Source organism: Silurus meridionalis, chromosome 13 (assembly GCF_014805685.1).
Source record: "Silurus meridionalis isolate SWU-2019-XX chromosome 13, ASM1480568v1, whole genome shotgun sequence".
In the NCBI taxonomy this organism is placed as follows: Eukaryota; Metazoa; Chordata; class Actinopteri; order Siluriformes; family Siluridae; genus Silurus; species Silurus meridionalis.
Window position 1 is genome coordinate 1,244,883 of NC_060896.1, and position 12,533 is coordinate 1,257,415.

Genomic DNA, 12,533 nt, shown 5'->3' on the forward strand with positions numbered 1-12,533 from the left:
TCCACACAGGCTACCCAGGTGCTTGTTTAATCTTTTTGTGATTTAGAGACTGGACTACTGCAGCTCTCTGCTGGCAGGTCTTCCCCTGAACGCTATTCGTCCACTGCAAATGATCCAAAACGCAGCTGCATGACTTGTGTTCAATCTGCCCAAGTTCTCCCACACCACCCCACTGCTGCACTCCCTTCACTGGCTTCCAGTAGCTGCACGTATCAGATTCAAAACACTGATGCTTGCCTACAAGGTCAAAAATGGACCAGCACCATCTTACCTCAGTGACCTCATCACATCTCGCACTGCACCACGCTGTCTGAGATCCTCCAGCACTGCTCGACTGGTACCACCTTCTCTCAGAATGAGAGGTAAGTACACTTCAAGGCTCTTCTCTGTTCTGGCACTGAGGTGGTGGAATGAACTTCCCCTAGATGTCTGTACAGCAGAGTCCCTGACTATCTTCAAGAGACGACTGAAGACCTTCATCTTCCTGAAACACTTAAATTAACACTTTCCAAGTTTGTAGAATTCAAGGGTTATATTTATATTAAGTTTGTAATCTTGTGTACCAGTGTAGATTTATTCATTACTAGAGACTCTAAGCACTTTTGTACGTCGCTCTGGACACGGGCAAAGTGCCGCAAATGTAAATGTAAGTGAAAAGGGACAATATGGTAGACCCAGGGAGACCCAGGAGGACACCACTGCTGACACAAAGGCATAAAAACGCAAGACTGGAGTTTTCCAAAACTTATGCGACAAAACCACAATCCTTCTGGGAGAACATACTGTGGACAGATGAGACAAAAGTAGAGATTTTTGGTAAAGGACATCATGACACTGTTTACAGAAAAAGAAATGAGTCATTTAAAGAAGAGAACACAGCCCCTACAGTCAAGCCTCTACTACCAAAAAGTGGAGGTTCAAAGATGTTTGGGGGTTTTTGTTTTTGCTTTGCTGCTTCTGGCACTGGATGCCTTGACTGTGTGAACGGTATCATGAAATCTGTTGATTAACAAAGAATTTTGTGGGGCAACATAGTGACCAGTGTCAGAAAGCTGCGTCTCCACCAGAGGTCATGAGTCTTCCAGCAGGAAAATGACACTAAACACACTTCAATATGCTCTCAGAAATGGTTAGAAACAAAGTGCTGGAGATTTCTGAAATGACCAGCAATGAGCCCAGATTTGAACACCTGTGGAAAGATCTCAAAAACAGCAGTTGGGAGAAGTTATCCTTCAAATCTGAATGATCTGCAGCAGTTTGCAAAAGAAAAGTGGTCCAAAATTCCAGTAGAGACGTGTAAGAAACTCCAAGAAAATCCATGCTTACAGGAAGCAAATAATTTTAGTAATTTGTTTTCCAAAGGGGGTGCTACCAAATATTAAGTTAAGGGTGCCAATAATTTTGCCCAGTGTATAATTTGGGTTCTGTGTGGAATTTTATCAGATTTGACTTTTCTTCTCTGTTTTCTGTGTTAATAAAATAAGTAATTAAAATAAGCATTTAAGTACCAAAACATTTGCAACTGCAACAATTTTCTAAGAGATGATATAAGAGAGCTGATATTTTTGGCCATGACGATGTACTGATAATATTTTTAATAAATAATGTGCTATAAAATTATCTTTAAACCTTCTTATACTGTTGAGTGCAAAAATAAAAAAAAAGCTTCAATGTGGGGAAAAAAGATGTGCTCCAATGTTTAGCTTGTGAGTACTTCTTAAATATAAATATAAAATATAAATATAAAATAAGCTTATATTAAACACATCTTTATCATGTCTGGAATCTACTTATGAACTCTAATAGTGTTAATGTTCCTCTGTTCTCTCTACAGGCTGCTGAAAAGTCCTGATGCACAGAAATCTTACCTTCATCTGAGGGAAGTTCTGGGTATAAACCCGATACTGCAGACGGATCTGGATCTGAGTGGGAAAATAGAAGGAGACTCAGGAGTAGAGCATCTCTCTGCTTTACTGAAGGATCCACACTGCAGACCTGAGAAACTTCAGTAAGAAAGAGCATTTGAATAATCTGTGTGTTGAAATGAAAGGAAATAATAAAGATGTTCATGCTAATAGTTTTATCTTCTGCTTATTAAACTTGTCTCCAGTTTCTGTAGCATTTTCAGTAGTAATTTGGAGTTGGAGGAGATCAGGCTGCATCTACACAATTGTTCCCCTTTAACTACCCAAAGCTCTTCTACTTCATACTGTATTGGAAACACAGACACTGGGATATTCATGTGATCTTTTCTACCCATAATTCCACAGGTAACTGTAATGTATTGTGCTTTCAGGCTCAGTGAGTGTAATATGACAGTGAAAGGATGTTCAGCTCTGCTCGAGGCTCTCAGATCAGAATCCTCCACCCTGAGGGAGCTGAATCTGAGTAAGAACAGGATTGAGGATTCAGGAGTGAAGCTGCTCTCTGCAGAACTGATGAGGAAACACTGTAAACTGGAGACTGTGAGGTAACGTCTAATACACACTTCATGTTCACTCCAGTCCCTCTGGTAAAACAGAAATATATGTGATGGCACAGTTTTATGAAGTAAATGACTGTGGTGAGGACAGAGATGTTTTTCAGGACTGTCAGAGAGATAAAAACAGAACACCAGCACAGGCTTCAGTTTAGGAAACAATCAAATGTAGCAGAGTGGTGGTAGCTCAGTGGTTAAGGCATTGGGCTTTGGATCAGAAGATCACAGGTTCAAATCCCACCACCACCAAGCTGCCACTGCTGGGCCCTTGAGCAAAAAGCCCTAAAACCCTCCCCTGCTCAGTTGTAAGTCGCTCTGGATAAGGGCGTCTGCCAAATGCAGCAAATGTAAATGTAAATGTAAAGAGTAACAGGAGAAATACTCGACTTCACCAGTAGAGGTGCTGAAGAGCTGTTTCATAGATAACACATTATTTCTTATTGAAATAGTTCCAATTTAGGCCACATGTCAGTTCTAATCCAGAAAATACTACATTTCCTTTTGTACTCCATTTCTCACTACTGACTTTATAGTGTCTGTTTCCAAGCCTGGAACATCTCCACTCATCACAATAATCCAAATAGTTCAGTTTCATTTCAATCAAACATCTTGTAGCTTTTAGCATTAAACATTACACCAATGATTTTGTCCAGACTTTCAGACTGCAGTATAACAGAGGAAGGATACACTGCTCTGGCTGAAGCTCTGAGATCAAACCCCTCATCACACCTGAAAGAGCTGGATCTCAGAGGGAACGACCCTGGAGAATCAGGAGTGAAGAAGCTCATAGAGATACAGAAGAATCACCAACTGGAGACACTGAGGTGATTCTTCTAGAAAGAAAAATAATGAGATGAAATATAAATAAATATTGAAGAGGAAATAAATTTTCTGATCAAAGATTCTGTAGTCAGTACGAGTAGAAGCAGATATTTAACTTTGATGAATAAATGAGGACGAGTGTGCAGTGATTCTGGAACAGATCCAGTCAGATGAAGATACACAGTAAAAACACTCCTAGATTTTGTAGCTATTGATTGGTTATTGTTCTCATTACACAGTTTTAACATGCAGCATTATTTTTCTCTACAGATTGTTGAAAAGTGCTGATGCAGCAGAAGCCCTCAGATCTCTTAGTAAGATTGTAGGTGAAAACCCCCTACTGCACAGGGAACTGGATCTGAGCAGGAAAACACCTGGAGACGTCAACGTGAAGAATCTCTCAGCTCTGCTGCAGGATCCACATTACAGACTGCAGAAACTTACGTAAGAAACAACACACACATACAGATCTCTATTTTCATGCTGCTGTAAGAGCAATTAGTGTAACATTTCACATTTCCACTTTCTGTTCACTTTATTTAATAAACACCTCGTTTTAGACTCAAACCAGATCAGTGTTTCCACTCAAACCCTCCTCTCTTTTACCCCCCCTCCTCTCTCTCTCACACACACACACGCACTCTCTCTCTCTCTCTCTCTCTCTCTCTCTCTCTCTCTCTCTCTCTCTCTCTCCAGGTTGTATAAAGAAGGCAGTATTAAAGAGGATGATTGTGTAGGTTTGTTTTCTGCTCTGGATTTAAATCCTTCACACCTGAGAGAACTGAATCTAAACAGGAATAAACCAGGAGAATCTGGACTGAGAAATCTGTGTGATTTCCTGAAGAATCCTGAATGTAAACTACAGAAACTACAGTAAGTAATAAAGTCTTTAGAACTGAAAAATTAATAATTCAGTTGATTGTAAGAATAACTTAATTCAGTGTTTTGTACAGTACTCTTAACAATGGACACTGTCACAACGCAGCTTTGCAGATTACTAGATTACAAAATCACTTCCTATAAGTTTTTCCCTAATAAGTGAGCCATTGTTTATGGCAGTAAGGGGAAAAACTCTCTGAGATGGTCTTCTTCTTTCGGCTGCTCCCATTAGGAGTCTCCACACCGGATCATCCGTCTCCATACCCCCCTGTCCTCTACATCTGCCTCTTTCAAACCAACCACCTGCATGTCTTCCCTCACCACATCCATAAACCTCCTCCTTGTTCTTCCTCTTTTCCTCCTTTCTGGTGTCTCCATCCTCAGCATTCTCCTACTGATGTCCCTCCTCTGCACATGTCCGAACCATCTCAATCTCACCTCCCTCACCTTGAGCCTCGACCTACATGCCCTGTCCCTCTAATAAACTCATTTCTAATCGTCGTCACTCCCAACGAACATCTCAACATCTTCAGCTCTGCTACCTCCAGCTCCACCTCCTGTCTTCTACTCAATGCCACTGTCTCTAATCCATACAACATCTCAGGTCTCACCACAGTCCTATAAACTTTCCCTTTCACTCTCACAGATACTCTTCTATCACAAATCACTCCTGCTATCACTCTTCTCCACCCACTCCACCCTGCCTGCACTCTTTTCACTTCTCTAACACACTCTCCATTACTCTGCACTGTTGACTCCAGGTACCTGAACTCCTCCACCTTCTCCACCTCTTCTTCCTGCAACCACACCCCTCCACTGTCCTCCCTCTCATTCACACACATGTACTCTGTCTTACTCCTACTGACTTTCATTCCCCTTCTCTCCAGCGCATATCTCCACCTCTCCAGGCTCTTCTCCACCTGCTCCCTACTCTCACCACAAATCACAATATCATCCACAAACATCATAGTGCACGGAGACTCCTGTCTGACCTCGTCCGCCAACCTGTCCATCACCACTGCAAACAGGAAAGGGCTCGGAGCTGATCCTTGATTCAGTCCAACCTCCAATTTGAACCAGTCTGTCGTTCCTACTGCACACTTCACTGCTGTCACACTGTCCTCATACATGTCCTGCACCACCCTCACATACTTCTCTGACACACCAGACTTCCTCATACAATACCACAACTCCTCTCTCCACCCTGTCGTACGCTTTCTCTAAATCCACAAATACACAATGCAGCTCCTTCTGACCTTCTCTATACTTCTCCATCAACATCCTCAAAGCATTAAGGTGTCTGTGGTGCTCTTCCTCAGCATGAAACTATACATGATCACCTCTTCTCTCAGCCTGGCTTCCACTACTCTTTCCCATAACTTCATGTTGTGACTGATCAACTTTATTCCCCTGTAGTTACTGCAGGCTGCACATCTCCCTTATACTTAAAGATTGGTACCAGCACACTCGTTCTCCAATCCTCAGGCATCCTCTCACCATCCATCCTTTCTTTTTAAAATACGTGTTCACCACTGCTATTTCCATCCTTTTAGCAAAATCCACCACCATCTGCCCTTCCACATTCCTCTCCTTAAAGCCATACCTACCCATCACCTCCTCATCACCTCTGTTCCCTTCACCTACTTGACCATTAAAGTCTAAGATGGTATGAGGAGGAAACCTTAAGAGGAACGAGACAGGAACCAGTGCTCATCTGGGTGACACCAAATGTCTATTTATTGCACTTGTTGAGGTTATTAACTGTTCACTGATGGACACTCGAGTGTAAAAGTGTTCATGGCAACTGGCACACACACTCACATGGAGTCATATGTCAATGAGTATTTGTACAGTGACAATTTTCATAATTTTGTATCGGTACATTAAAGCAGTGAGTTTAGAATGAATCAATTAAAATGTAATTGAAGTGTCGCCTTTCAGCTTTAACCCTTTAACAACGAGTAAAGACATTTTTTTCAGTAAAGTCTCTGCTTTTTCAGTCTCAGTAATAATTGGACAAAGCTGCTATTTTCCTCATTATTTTTATTCCTTCTTTCTCCAGAACATGTAAAATCTTATCTGATGAATCCTGTGCTGATGTGGCTTCAGCTCTCTGTACAAATCCATCACACATCAGAACTCTAAATCTGAGGTGGTGTAAACTGGGAGACTCAGGAGTGAAGAAACTCTGTGATCTACTGAAGAAACACGAGTGTAAACTGGAGAAACTGCGGTGAGAAACTCAGTGATGAATCTGAGCACTAAACACTGCTTTATTATGGAGATTCACGGCTTTCCTGATGTTTACCAACAAAACAGCATAAACTGAACAGCTGTGTGTGTTCTGTTAACTCAGTTCATGAATCTTCTTCTTAATCTACACTCCTACATCATGATCTTCTCTCTGCAGGTTAAAGCAGTGCAGGATCTCTGATGGAAGCTGTTCTGCTCTGACTGAGGCTCTGAAACTTCATTCACATCTGAAGGAACTGGATCTGAGAAACACTAAAGTAAACGATGCAGTGAAAAAGCAGCTCTCTGAGATCCTGGAGCGTTCAGGAGGCAGCCTGATGTAAGTCAATGTAATGAATAATAGAGGAGTCTGTAAAACATTATGTAGATCAGTGTAGATGCAGAGGACAAACAACATGAAACAATCTTCCTGATAATAGAACATTTTCACTCGTTTCTCTACATGCTTTTAACTTTAGTACTTTTATTTTCATTCCCTGATCAGTTACTGTTCATTATTTATCTATCAGTTACTGCTTCCGTCCGTCCAGCACGCTGTGAACTCTTCATTTCATTCATTCCTCTTTTATTATAGCAAATAAGTAGTTCAACTAAATATGATGTATTTTATATTCTATTATAGAATCTTTTATACAATTTACATGATCTCATTTATTATTGTAAATCTTATCAGTGAAAACAGATGTCGCTCGTGGATAAAAGAAGTTATTCAAGTGATTTTTTCTGTTTTATTCTGACAGAACTGATAAATTATCATGGATGAAATCAAAACTGCCTCGACCTGGTAAAAAGCAAGAAACGGCAACATCAGACCCAAAGTCCTCTACAGCACAGGGTGAAGAAAGAGAGGGGGAAATGCAGAACACTGAACCAGGAGGAAGTGATGTGGACAGTAATGCAGACAGCAGTGAGGATGAGGATGATGATGACAGCCAGCAGGACCAGGACAGTAAAGGAACAGACATTGATGTCTATATTCCAGATCCTCAGACTGTAGAGACTTCTCTATGAAATCAGAAACAGTAGTATTCAAGTGACTACCAGTCAATTAAGAGGGAACAAAAAAAACACATCTACACAAGCAAACGCAACTTCAAACCACTAAACAAAATGTTTTAGATAAGAAGCAGAGAAATCCTCAGCAGAACCCAGCAGATGTCCCTCATAAAATCATTCTGACTGACTCCTGTTTTAGTAAATCCACTGGCCAAGTGGTAAACACAGTATTAAACCGTAAAATACTTCACAAAGCAGGTGTTCGCTTTCAGTCATGATCTGGTTTCTGGCCTTTTCACCTTTCAGAGAGGAACAAAGTGAACGTGTGTCTGTTCTTCTTTTTCACTGCATAATTAAATGACATACTGACAATGTGGAATCGAACAAATAGCCTTTAACCTACTTCTCTTTTTCACAATCTCAAACTGAAAGGCTCATTTCTAAGACATGCATAATTATGTGTAAATAAACTTCTTTTTAACATTTTTGTATTTGGTAAGTTCAGAGCAGAAAATACTGACAGTGATGTTCTTTACTATAAATAACAGACTGGTGCATTAGTTTTTATCATCAGATGGCAATCACTCTAATAATCAATCATTTCTTTCTTTTTCTAGACCACTTTAACAGTGGACATCTCAGTGTCTCAGAGCAGCTTTGTTGAGGTGCACTGTTCAGTTATAGATTAGATTAGATTAGATTAGATTAGATTCAGCTTTGTCATTACACATGTACAAGTACAAGGCAACGAAATGCAGTTTGGGTCTAACCAGAGTGCAATAACAGCAAGTGCAGGATTTACAGTGTTTACATGATTTACATAGTTAAATAGAATGGTAATATAGGACTATAAACAGTAATTTACAGATGTAAATGTACTATAATTGTAGTATACAGATGAATATATATGTACTCTGAACAATAATATACAGATGCCTATTACTATACACAGAGATTTGCAGAAGGATGTAAACGGTGAACATATTATATTGCTATAACTATGAACAGAGAACGGAGATATATATATATATATATATATATATATATATATAGTTAATGGTGCAATACAAAAAAGAGCAGTGTGCAAATGAGCAAAGTTTTGTGTAAACAGTCCGTGCAACAACAAAGTGTGAGGTGAGAAATGATCAGTGTCTTGGTGAGCATAAGTTTTTGTTCAGACAGTCCATTAGCGAAATAATGAAGTGTGAGGTGTGGGGGAAATGTGGTAGTGTATCAGTGAGTGTCAGAGTTCAGTTAAGAGACAGCTCTAGAAAAAAAACTGTTCTTTAGTCTGCTGGTCCTGGTCCGGAGGCACCTGAAACGCCTGCCGGAGGGCAGAAGAGAGAACAGTCTATGGGCGGGATGAGAGGAGTCCTTAAGAATGCTGCGAGCTCGACGCAGACAGTGTTTCTTCTGGATGTCAGGAAAAAGAGGCGCTGGTGAGCCTTCTTGACTAGGCTGGAGGTGTTGGTAGCCCCGGACAGGTCCACCGAGATGTGGATCCCCAGGAACTTGAAACTGGAGATGCGCTCAACAGCCATCCCATTGATGTGGGTGGTGTCATGTGTGCCTCTTGTCTACTTCCTGAAGTCCACAATAAGCTCCTTTGTCTTGGAGGTGTTAAGGAGCAGGTTATTGATATTGCACCATGTGGCTAGGTGCTGGATCTCCTCCCTGTAGGCAGTCTCATCATTGTTGGTGATGAGACCGATCACGGTAGTGTCATCTGCAAACTTGATGATGGAGTTAGATCCATTCACAGGCCTGCAGTCGGAGGTGAAGAGGGAGTAGAGGAAGGAAAGAGGAAGCACACAGCCCTGTGGTACACCAGTGTTGAGTGTAATGGTATTGGGGCAGATGGAGCCAGATCGAACATGCTGGGGTCTGTTGGTCAGAAAGTCCATGACCCAGTTGCAGGTGGAGGTGTTAATGCCCAGATCTAGAAGTTTGGCTATTAACTTGGATGGAATGATGGTATTGAATGCTGAGCTGAAGTCAACAAACAGCATACGTGCATAAGTGTTCTTATTGTCCAAGTGTGTGAGCACAGAGTGCAGTGCCATGGAAACTGCATCTTCTGTGCTCCTATTGCTGCAGTAGGCAAACTGGTGGGAGTCAAATGTGGTTGGCAGAGAGTCCTTCAGGTGTGCCAGGACCAGCCGCTCAAAGCACTTCATGACAATGGGTGTCAGTGCTACAGGGCGGTAGTCGTTTAGGCACGTTGGGTTGGAGTGTTTTGGCACTGGCACAATGGAGGTGCATTTAAAGCAAGTGGGAACAGCTGCTTGGGCAAGAGACAGGTTGAAGATGTCAGTAAAGACCCCAGCGAGCTGCTCAGCACATGCCGAGTACGCATACAGAGATGTTGACTGGTCCAGCGGCTTTGTGTGCGCTGATCTGACTCGGTGCATTGCAGACATCTGTGGAGGAGAGCATAAAAGTTATTAAGCTCATTCAAGAAGAGGACATCAGTGTCAGCGTGTTCATGCAGAAGTGTTCATGCAAACTGTGGTCCTGAACATTGTAGCAGATTGTTGATATTCATTACAGTCTAAATCCATCATCAAGGTTCTTGAGTTTCTCTGTAACTTTAAAGGTTCTTTAGGCTGTTGATGTGGAACCATCCCCAGATACACAAAGTGGTCTCTAATGAAAGAGACCATCCAAAGGTTAAATCAAGCAGATCCGAAGAGGAGAAAAGGACAGGAACACTGGTCTCTGGTACCTCAGGAACAGGTTTAAACCAACAGAGAGAGAAGATAGAGGGATGACTCCCTCTAGAGTCTGGTTCCTCTCAAAGTTTCTTCCTTATTCCATCTCGGGGAGTTTTTTCTTCACCACGGTCGCCACCGGCTTGTTCATCAGGAACATCAAGGACAAACGTATTTATTCTTTTTTATACATCCCAACAGCACCTGGTATCTTCCTCTCCTGCAGTGCTGCGCAGTACAACAATCTTCATTACATGATCGGTGAAGCGACTGATTCTTTAATCACGTCTCTGCTGACATCATCTGCTCTCACCATCACACTGACATTTGTGTCTCACCATCATGATCATCTCACCATCTGTTCTTACATGAAGAAAGAGGAATAAATGAGGACAGAATCAATCCAGAAGAACTGAGTCTGTGAGACACTGGGGATTCCTTTCAAATCCTCTCAGAAACTGATCTTCATTTAACTTCTATTGACTAAATCAATCTTTGTGATGATCTTCTGCACTTAAAGCAGTTCTTCTCTCAGGTACGCTTGGTAGAGTTTTTCAGGCTTTGCATGTACGTTTTTACCCGTTTTGCAAACATCACCACAGTTTTTCTTGATTTCTTGTCTTAGTTTTATCTCTTTTTCATGTTCTAATAAACAGACTCATGATGGTGAGAGTAAATCTTCTGTAGAGCTCCAGCTGTAGTGAGAGTCCCTGTGAAGACAAAACTCTCACTGGATCATTACAAATACTCACAACATCAATGTTTAGGAATGTAAACTGATATTTCATTTACTGACAAACTACAGCACAAAGATGGAAAAAGTTCAAACTAGGGCTAAAAAACTCATGTGCCTTTGACTTTTGCAGTTGTGTTCATATTTACAGTCCAAACCAAATGAGAATTGATCTATGAAGGTCCCTGGTAGGCGTCAGTGAGCTGCTCAGATGATTCTACCAGGTAGAGAAGTAGATCTCGCGTATCTTCAACCTGCTGTTAAAACAAAAGGAAATTGCAGTGAACATTAACAGGGTTCACTTCATCTTCCACCTGCACATCTGTAAAGTCAGGAAGCAGCAGGAGAGCAGATGTGTAATATTTACATTTACCTGTGTGAGTGAATCAAATCCACTTCTCATGTGGATTCCTGCATTCGCTCCCTTCATTTGACACCAATCCAGGAGCTGTAGAGGTCCAGATTCCACACCAAGTTTGGGAACTTCTTCTCAACTCATTCTTCATCAAACACAAAGAAAAAGAAATGTTACACATTTAAGATTTAGGAGTCAAATAAAACCTTTTTTGCCAAACACACACACACACACACACACACACACAGAGATTTACCTCACACTATGCTAACAGCTTTAGCTCGATTTTGCTAACAATTATAGCTCGCGCTATGCTAACAGGTTTAGCTCACGCTATGCTAACAGTTTTAGCTCACGCTATGCTAACAATTTTAGCTCGCGCTATGCTAACAGTTTTAGCTCATCTATGCTAACAATTATAGCTCGCGCTATGCTAACAGGTTTAGCTCACGCTATGCTAACAGTTTTAGCTCACGCTATGCTAACAGGTTTAGCTCACGCTATGCTAACAATTTTAGCTCGCGCTATGCTAACAGTTTTAGCTCGACTATGCTAACAATTTTAGCTTGCGCTATGCTAACAGTTTTTGCTTGCGCTATGCTAACAGTTTAACTCGTGCTATGCTAACAATTTCAGGGTGGTTTGATGAGGTGATTGTTTATCAGGAACTAAACACAATGTACAGATATAAAGTTCTGGCTGGTCACATGATCGTGTTTTACACATTGGATTTGTGGTGCAGCAGCAGGACACAATATGAAGATCATTAGATGAATGGATCCTCATGGTGTGGAGCTTCGAAGAGCGCAGCGTCTTAGACGCCGCAAAACAAACCAAAAGGGCCGAATGCTGTTTGGCGTCCGGACTCCTGTGACAAACTGAAGGCGTGGTATCAGGATAAATGTGTGTATCGATGGTTTCAGTCGTTTTGTTGGATGGACAGAAGCTTCTACAACAAATAATGACCTGAAGGTTGTGCTGGTTACGATATTAAAAGCGTTACGCACTTGGGTGGGTGTGCAGAGAGGATGCGTGCGGACCACGCCACTGAAAACGGCCACGTCGCCACCATGCAGGTATTTTTGAGGAGAAACCACACGACGCCTTTGCCAAAGACAACAGTTTTATTTATAGACGCAGAACAGAGAATCGACGCAGTGAATCCTGAGGAGGATTTTAAGGAAACAAAGCGTTCAGTTCTGGATGAACATCAAAACCCTCCGAGACAACGAGCACTTCTCTGGAGACATTTTGGATCTGTGCATGAGAACCGTGAACACTCGACCCGGCCCGCTGCTTTCTGCT

General features: G+C 41.6%; 1 protein-coding gene across 1 annotated transcript in view; it reads left to right on the top strand.

Moving 5' to 3' along the window:
• Nucleotides 1–7,912, top strand: part of LOC124395624 — a 91,860-nt gene extending 83,948 nt beyond the window's left edge. The window contains 8 exon segments of the mRNA XM_046864304.1: nucleotides 1,835–2,008; nucleotides 2,297–2,470; nucleotides 3,133–3,303; nucleotides 3,572–3,745; nucleotides 3,998–4,174; nucleotides 6,243–6,413; nucleotides 6,591–6,752; nucleotides 7,174–7,912. Coding sequence (XP_046720260.1) covers nucleotides 1,835–2,008; nucleotides 2,297–2,470; nucleotides 3,133–3,303; nucleotides 3,572–3,745; nucleotides 3,998–4,174; nucleotides 6,243–6,413; nucleotides 6,591–6,752; nucleotides 7,174–7,444 — 1,474 coding nt within the window. The 3' untranslated portion in view covers nucleotides 7,445–7,912.
• The last annotated feature ends 4,621 nt before the right edge of the window (nucleotides 7,913–12,533 follow it).